At 62.6% G+C, this 8,489-nt stretch overlaps 1 protein-coding gene across 1 annotated transcript in view; it reads left to right on the forward strand.

Annotated features, from left to right (window-relative positions):
* INF2 (inverted formin 2) overlaps window positions 1-4,601 on the forward strand; it is a 13,601-nt gene extending 9,000 nt beyond the window's left edge. The window contains exons 16-22 of the mRNA XM_004376755.1: window positions 654-724; window positions 1,371-1,491; window positions 1,844-2,008; window positions 2,277-2,379; window positions 2,611-2,769; window positions 3,465-4,094; window positions 4,546-4,601. Of these exons, the coding sequence (XP_004376812.1) occupies window positions 654-724; window positions 1,371-1,491; window positions 1,844-2,008; window positions 2,277-2,379; window positions 2,611-2,769; window positions 3,465-4,094; window positions 4,546-4,601 (1,305 nt within the window). The remainder of the gene's footprint in view (window positions 1-653; window positions 725-1,370; window positions 1,492-1,843; window positions 2,009-2,276; window positions 2,380-2,610; window positions 2,770-3,464; window positions 4,095-4,545) is intronic.
* Window positions 4,602-8,489: the final 3,888 nt, after the last annotated feature.

Genomic DNA, 8,489 nt, shown 5'->3' on the forward strand with positions numbered 1-8,489 from the left:
GGAGGTGGGCGGGGCCGGGCACGGTGGGCGAGGCTGGGAAGGCTGCTGCAACAGGTACTGGAGGTGGGCGGGGCCAGGCATGCTGCTGCACCAGGTACTGGAGGTGGGCGGGGCCGGGCGCGGTGAGCGGGGCGGGGCAGGCTGCTGCACCAGGTACTGGAGGTGGGCGGGGCTTGGCAGGCTGCTGCACCAGGTACTGGAGGTGGGCGGGGCCTGGCATGGTGGGCAGGGCTTGGGGGGAGGCTGTTACACTAGGTACTGGAGGTGGACGGAGCGGGAGACCCGCACAGCAGGACTCCACCCTGGAGGGCACCCCTGAAGGACCCTCCGCGGCCCCGAGACCTCCCTGATAAACCCTCCTCTGCCTGTCCCTGCCTTCCTTCGCGGGCCCCCTCCACCCCGGCCGCACTCCGTCTCCCCGCCCAGGACTCTGCCGTGTGCCTGCGGTCTCTCCGCAGCGCCCACTCGGCTCTGCCCACTCTCCCAGGACACTTGGTTCTGCTATCAGCTCCAGGCGGGTGGAGTCAGACGCTAAGAAAAGTCAGGACGTCATGGGCAGATCCCAGAGAAGGAGTTTGAGGCCCACAGGGTAGATGAGGGCGAGCTCAGGCACCCCCAGGGCTGGTGAAGCCTCAATGGAGACGTTGTTCTAGGAGGTGGAGCGGAGCCACCCGGATCTCCTGCAGCTGCCCCAGGACCTGGAGCAGGTCGCCCAGGCAGCAGGGTAGGCGCTGGACCAGCCCCAACAGCCCTGCCTCCTCGGCTCCCCAGGCCGGTGAGGGGCGGCCAGGCTGAGTCTCAGGGCTGCAGCCCAACCCAGGCCCACGGAGCCCCTGCATGTTCCCTGTGGGATAGACCTTGGGGAGACTTAGCGCGCCGGGAGACAGGTGGGCGCACTGGGAGCCAGCCTGACCCACCCTCTTCACAGCCTCAGTCCTCGTGGCGATCTGCAAGGAAGCAGGCCGTTTTACAGACAGAAAACTAGGGCCAGAGAAGTGGGTCACGTTCCTAGGATCGCACGGCCCTGAAGGGGCAGCTCCGGGGGGCCCAGGCCCGTCTGAGCCCCAGCACCAACACCTCCCGGGCGCCATGCATGGGGGCATGGGCCACAGAGCCTCGGGAGGGCCAAGCAGGAGCGGTGCCGGGCCTTTGGGATCACCATTCTAACACTGATTGACAGCACCCACTGTGAGGCATTCAATGCCCTTTCACGCCATGGGGTCTCTGATGCAGTTTCTGGAAGCCAGTGGTTATGTGCTCGGAGGGTCCCCGGGCCTTCTATGGGTGTGAGGAGTAAGGGGTACCTGGCCGTCCCTGCCAGCCTGGACGTTCCTGCTTCCTGATCCCACCCGCCTGCTGCTGCCTTCCAGGATCAACCTTGAGATCATCCGCTCGGAGGCCAGCGCCAACCTGAAGAAGCTTCTGGAGACAGAGCAGAAGGTGTCGGCCTCCATAGCTGAGGTTCAGGAGCAGTACGCCCAGCGCCTGCAGGCAAGCAGAAGGGCGGGGCCTAGTGTGGGGAAGAGGGGAGCCAGGGACGGGGCCTCCAGTGTCCAATTTTTCGTCAGCCCAGGAGTTAGCCAGAGCCAGGGCGAGTGGCAGTGCACCCAGGGGGCCCTGAAGGAGGTTCCTGTGGCTTAGGACCTCTGCCTTATCCTGGGGGGCCACAGCACCCCAGTTGTGTGTGATGGGGCACAGGGCCACCACCTGTGGCTCTTGCTCCTGCAAGCAGGGGAAGCGGGGTGTGAGCCTCACCCTGGGGATCCAGCCTTGATGTCTCCTGGGTAGTTGGGGGTGCCCATTGCAAGGTCGACACAGGGCTGTGACTGCCCCGTGCCTTCAGGCTAGCATCGTGGCCTGCCGGGCTCTGGATGAGGTGTTTGAAGCCATCGAGCAGAAGAAGCTAGAACTGGCCAACTACCTGTGTGAGGACACGCAGCAGCTGTCCCTGGAGGACACGCTAAGTACCATGAAGACTTTCCGAGACCTCTTCATCCGCGCCCTGAAGGTGGGCTCACGCGGCCAGTGGGTGGGGCCGGGGGCGGCCGGGGCGGGTCCCAGGGCCCTCTCCCAGGATGGGTCTTAGGCTCCCCACCCCCAGCAGCAGTCCCAGCTGGGTCCCCAGCCCCCGTGCTCAGGCGAAAGTTGCCCTTGGTACCAAGGGCCCCCACCCTCCTGCCCAGCACCCCCAGTGGCAGCACTGAGGACACTGGGCTGGGTGACGCAAGCTCCCTGTCTGCTTCCGCCCGACCTCCCCACTCTCCTCCCGCTTGCAGGAGAACAAGGACCGGAAGGAGCAGGCGGCCAAGGCGGAGAGAAGGAAGAAGCAGCTGGCAGAGGAGGAGGCTCAGAGGCCTCGGGGCGAGGACGGGAAGCCTAGTGAGTACAGCAGGACTTGAGAGGGGCAGAGGCAGACACTGGGTAGGGGGTCAGAGACTTCCCGGCCCGTCTCCTCCCTCCCGCAGGTCTCACACCACCCCCAATGGCCCCATCCCCTGGTTCTGCCCCGGAGTCAGCTATGTCCCTTCCAGGGATCCTTCTTCTTGGGGCCACCAGGCGGGCTCTGGGGACCCTGTGAGGGGTGTCCCTGAGTGTCTCAGGTCTTCTCAGTCAGGACAGGCACCGGGCGGCAGGAGGAGGTGTGCGTTATCGACGCCCTGCTGGCTGACATCAGGAAAGGCTTCCAGCTTCGGAAGACGGTTCGCGGCCGGGCGGACATAGAAGGGGGCGGCAAGGCTGCAGCAGACTCCACAAGGGACCGGAAGCCTGGTGAGACCCTCTTACCACCATCCTTGCTGGCCCAGAGCCTCCCCCTTCCTCCAGGGAGCCCTCCCTGACCACACCGCCTGCTATCCCTGGCCCTGAGATGCTGGCTGCAGCAGAGAGCGGTGCGTGTGTGCCGGCCGCATGTGTGCTGGCTGTGTGTGCACCAGTCTTGTGTGCGCCAGCGTTGTGTGTGCCAACTGCGTGTATGCCAGCTGCGTGTATTCTGGCCACGTGTGTGCCGGCCTTGTGTGTGCTGGCCGCGTGTGCATGGGGACAGAGGACTGTCTGCGGAGGAGGCTGTGTGCTGCAGCAGAAGGGAAGAGAGAGCTGTTCTAGGGTGACCCAGCAGCTCAGAGAGAAGCCTCAGGCGTGGGGCAGGGTGGGCGCCACCCCCTCCTTGGCTGCAGTGTCTCCTGCCTTCCTGTGCTGTGCACAAACCTCAATGTTGAGGCCCGATCCTACACTGCAGGAACGCATGCTCAAGGCCACCAGGGCCTGAGACAGGGAACTCCAAGGAGTCCGACGAGACTAAGCCACCAGGAGGGCTTCTGGAGGAGGGGCCTCTGTGGGGCTGGCAGAATTAGGCAGCAGCCAGCCAGAGCCTCACTTCTGACTCCGGGACATCCGCAGCAGAGGATGGCCTGGAGAGGTGCGGCGCAAGGCCCCTGCCTTCCCTTGACTTGTCCTTCCATCCACAGCGGCCACCAGTAAACCCACGGGAGGCCCTAGCTGCCCCACTTCGGAGCTGGACCTTGCCTCTGCAGTGATCGGCGAGCCCCGGGGCTGGGACCTCGTGGACGCCACCCCACCTCACCCGCAGCCCACGGGGGAGGTGGGCAGTCCTGAGCCCCCGGAGCGGCGTTCTTCCTGGTACATGGATGCCAGCGATTCCCTGGCCACGGAGGATCCCCGGAGCCCACAGCCCTCTGCAGGGCCCTTGCCGGTGGCACTGGGGGACACTCAGGCCCTGAAGCCCCTCAAGTTCTCCAGCGACAAGCCCCTTAGTGCCACAGATTCAGGTCAAGGGATTGCAGAGCCCACAGCTCTGCAGGGCGCCTGCCAGGCCGAGCCCGACAGCACCGGTGAGGGGCCAGGTGATGCCAACACCCTCACACCCAGCACCCGCTGCCCCGCTGTAGGCCCCAGCAGGGGAGGGGACGAGGAGGACGTGGCCCCAGAGTCTGCACTGGACACCTCGCTGGACAGGTCTTTCTCCGAGGAGGCAGTGACTGACTCCTCGGGATCCGGCAGCCTGCCAAGGACCCGGGCCCGGAGCGCCAAGGGGACAGGCAGGAGAAGGAAGAAGCGTCCGTCAAGGAGTCAGGAAGGTATGAGGGCTTCCTTCCAGAGTAGAAGGTGCCGGGTGGGCGCGTCACCAGGGCTGGGGGCGTGTGCCGCCAGGCGCCTGCCTCCCCACACCGGCCGTCAGGTCCTGCCTCTCCCCCACACGCACTGCAGACCTGATCGGCACCAGGCAAGAGATGGGTGACGGGGACACATCCCCTGGTCCTGCAGGAGAGGAGGCAGTAGGGTGCACGCAACAGGGCATCCTGTGGCGGGGGAGAGGCACTGCGGACCCGCTGCACCTTAACCCACTAATTCCCGCTCTCGAGCCAGGGAGCGGCAGGGGGGTCCTCTGGGTGCCAGGTCCCTGGGCCACATGGCTGCGTTTCTGCCCAGCGTCCCCTGTGGCCCCTGCCACGGCCAGCCCACCCCTCCGAGTCCAGGGCCGCCTGCGTGTGGCCAGCCATTGAGTGCGTTTCTCTCATTTGAAAGCAGAGCTTGACCCTGATTCTGACGATAATAAAAAAGAAAGATTCTGTGAGCTGCAGTGAGGTACGTATGCAGCCCAGGCTCCAGGTGCACTAACAGTGGTGACAGAGCCATGGTGGCCATCCCCTCCTGGACACTAACCCCAGCTTCTGTCCGGCCTGCCTGGGCAAGTCCGTACACGTCTCTTCTCCGGTGGCTGGTGGTGGGACTCACCTTAGCCTTCCCCCTCTCTGGACAGGCCTGGTAGTCCAGTCTCGCTTACCTGGTCTTCTCCACCGTGGCAAGACGCAACCTCAGAGCTGGCCGGCCAGGCCGATGGCCTGGGGGAGGGCAGGCAGGGCTGGGGCCTCCAGGGGCACAGTGGGGTGGGAGGCTTCTGGACAACTCGCCCTCAGGCTGGCGGGACAGGCTGAGGTTGCTCCTGTTGGGTGTGGCATCCGCAGCCCTAACCAGGGTTTGGCTAACCCTCCAGCTTTACTGCCTCTGCTTCTGGGGGTGGACACTTCCTGGGTCCCACCCCACCCTTCTCCACCCTGGTGCTAGCCATGCAGGTCCCCAGGGGCCTGTGAGGGACAAGCAAGGTACAGAGGGCAGACGCTGCCAGGGACACACAGGCCGCAGCCCCTCTGAGGGCTGGAACAGGTCTCCTCTCCCACGAGGCAGGGTCAGGGACGTGAGGGGTCTGTTTAGGTAAGGCTTCCGGGGACAGCGGGTGGCTGGTACCCCTGCCTAAGGGCAGGGCAGTGTGGGGTCATGGACATGGGCCAGAGAAGCGCAGTTGGGCTGGCGCCCCCCTGGCCTGTGTGGGAGTGGCATCTGCCCCCCAGTGCCGGAGGCCCTGCCCACCAGGAGCCCCGTGGAAATGCCACGAGTGAGCATCGGGACGCTGGGTGCCCACGGCGCAGACACAGCTCACCCTCAGCTCAGGGTTGCTGCTAGAGTTGTTCCAAGCCGGGCTCCGTGGTGCAAAACGCTAGCACACGCTTTCTCGAAAGTGCTGGCATTTTCCTGAGGGACCGGGTTTGACCTGGCAGCCCTGCTCCCCTGCGGCTCATCGGGGCAGGCCGTGCAGTCTAAGGACCGAGGGGCTGGGGCCATGTCCGTCACTGCTGTGGGGAGATAGACCTGTTTAGTGCCATTCTGTGCTCTGCTCCTGGGGTGGCCAGCTTGGTCTCAGCCCTCTGCCCCCGCCCCTCTCCTCCCACCCCTCTTCCCAGCTGCGCCATCCTGGGTGGCTGAGGGCAGGAGGAAGGTCCCAGCCCCCCTTTTCCCTGGGAATGTGCAGGATCACGACAAGCCCCACCTGCCCTCCACCCTGACTCAGCAGTTAACTTTTCACATGTCTTCCTGTCTCTCCCTGTCTCCCGCTCGCTGAAGCGCTTTGCCTAGACATCACGACGCTTCAGCCCTCAATCCGTCAGCAGGAATCTCCTAAGAACAGGTGTCCCTGGGTGGTGCAAACGGTTAACACCGTTGGCTGCTAACCTTAAGGTTGGAGGTTTGAGTGCACCTAGAGGCACCTCGGAAGAAATGCCTGGCAATCTGCTTCCAAAAAGCAGCCATTGAAAACCCTGTGGAGCATACTCTGACACCCGTGGGGTCACCATGAGTCCGAATCGACTCCACAGCAGTGGGTTTGGCTTTATGTCCCGGGACGGAGGCGGTTCTCCTGGGTAACCTCAGGCGGTGAGCACATCCAGGAAATTCCACATTGATAACACTCCTTCTTCCAATACACGTCCCGGGCTAATGCCCCCCAGCTGCCCCAGTACTGTCTTTAATAATTGTTGCTTTGACCCGAGATCCTACCCAGGATCACACACGGCAGGTAGCCGTCACGTCTCATTGGTCTCCCTTGTTCCACAACAGTCCCCAGCCTCTTTTTGTCTTTATGACATGGACTCTTTTCCTCTGGATAGATCTTTTTATTTTAATTTTTGGTGAAAACATTCACTACAGAACAGACACCAGTTGAACAGTGTCTACGTGTACAGTTAGTGACGGTGGTCACACCCGTTCTCTTCGTTTTCATCACCCAAGCTCACTGCCCCTAGCTTCTCACTTCGTCTCTCAAGTCGCTGTTGTGGATTTGATCGCGCACAGATAATTCTCGGAAAGAGCACAGTGCTCAAGACAGATGTGGACATTTTGAAGACGACTTCATTTGGGTTGTCCAGTCACTTCCTCCGGCTGGAGTCCAGGTTGAGCGTTTGGGCAGGAGTTGTGTCGGGGGACCTGTGTCCCCCGAGAGCCCACGCGGGGGCCTGGGCGCCCTTGTAGTTAGCAGTGCTAACTTTGATCGCGTGATCACAGGCTTGGGGGCGTTTGCAGGATTTCTGTCTGAGCCAGTGCTTTTCCTGCCGTGTGATGAAGAAGTCGTCGGTGGGTGCTCCTGCCCGCTAGCGAGGTGGGTGCGGAACGGTGGTCTTCTGTGCCCTCCTCCCTCTGTGAGTGTCGCCTGCTCCCCTTTCAGCTGTTCTTAGCAGCAGTTCTGCGTTCACCCACAGTGTGCAGGGTGGATTATCCAATAGGCAGGGTAAGCACGATGCTTACCTTGCTTACCAGATCATCTGTAGTGAACGAATTTCACTTTTTTTTTTTTTTTTTACCACATCAAAGACTGTTTCTAGGTATGCTGGCATCTGTCTCTCTCCCAACCCCACAGCACCTTTCTACAGAATCAAAGTCTCTTTTCAGATTTTACAGTTCCTAACGGGTGGATGGCCCAATTAGCAAGGCAAGCACAGGCTTATTTGTGCTTACTAGTCTGTAGTGAACGATTTCACATCTTTGATGTGGTGAAACCCATGTGAAATTGTTCACTACAGATTAGTAAGCACAGGTCAGCCCGTGTGTACCTTACTTAGTGGGTCACCCGACCCTGGCAGTGTGTGTACTGTCCATTGCTGTGGACATTCATCTCAGGCCTATGTGGTCTCAGGTGGGACAAGCGGGGCGCTCTCTGGCTGGCTTCCCGGTGCCCTAGGTTGACGCCGCACTGTCCATCGGGCACAGCCCGTCCTCGGCACAGCCGTTGTTCCCAGCTCTCCAAGGACTTGCTACCCCCACCCACCCTGACCATTTCCGGCCCCTTCACAGGGATAGTATTGAAGTCCCTCTTTGGGGTGACTTTGGGTCATTGTGCTTTCTTGCCCATCTCTAAGGAGTGGTGCTTCTCAAACCTGAGCCTGCTTGGACACACCGGGGTGGCATGAGGGTGGGGCATTTCGGGTGGACTGGCTGAGCGCGGGTGCCTGGGCTATGTGGGACAGCGGGCCAGCCGGGGCAGCAGGGCCGGTGGGAAGGGCCTGGGGCCATCTGGGCAGCTGTGGGGACAGTGCCGTGGTGCCCTTAGTGCTGGGGTGTGGGAAGAGCAAGAAGGACTGAGCCCAAGGGAGTGGTGGGAGCAATGGACCCCTCCCCAAATCTGCGGGAGCCAGGCAGAGCGGAGCGCTGTGGAGCTCCAGGGTAAGGGTGACACGGGGCCATGAGCTTAGCAAGCGAGCAGGCCTGCAACGGAGGGAGGGGACCATGGGCATCCCCCACCCTGAGGGAGCTGCTGCCACACCTTGCCAGGTCTTACAAGGCCAGCCTGGACAGGAACAGCCCTGGGGTCGTCGGGCACCTTCCCCCAGGCAAGCGTCCTGCCCGAACAGCGCCGCAAACATGCGGGCAGGGCAGTGGGGCAGGTCAGGCTGCTCCTGACAATGTCCTCTTCCCCAACAGGCCCCAGGCCCCAGCCCAAAGCCATATGAGAGACCAGGGTCGCCTCGCCCAGCCGCGGACAGGATGTGCTGCCGAAGGGCCACTGGGCACCAGAACTCAGTGCCTTACCCAGCGACACCAGTGCAGCAGCCTGGGCCTCAACAGGCACCGTCTGCCCAATGCCCGCCGCAGCCTTCTGGGAGCACTGCAGCCCAGGCCTTGGCAGGCACCGTCTGCCCAATGCC

Source organism: Trichechus manatus, unplaced genomic scaffold (assembly GCF_000243295.1).
Source record: "Trichechus manatus latirostris isolate Lorelei unplaced genomic scaffold, TriManLat1.0 scaffold00045, whole genome shotgun sequence".
In the NCBI taxonomy this organism is placed as follows: Eukaryota; Metazoa; Chordata; class Mammalia; order Sirenia; family Trichechidae; genus Trichechus; species Trichechus manatus.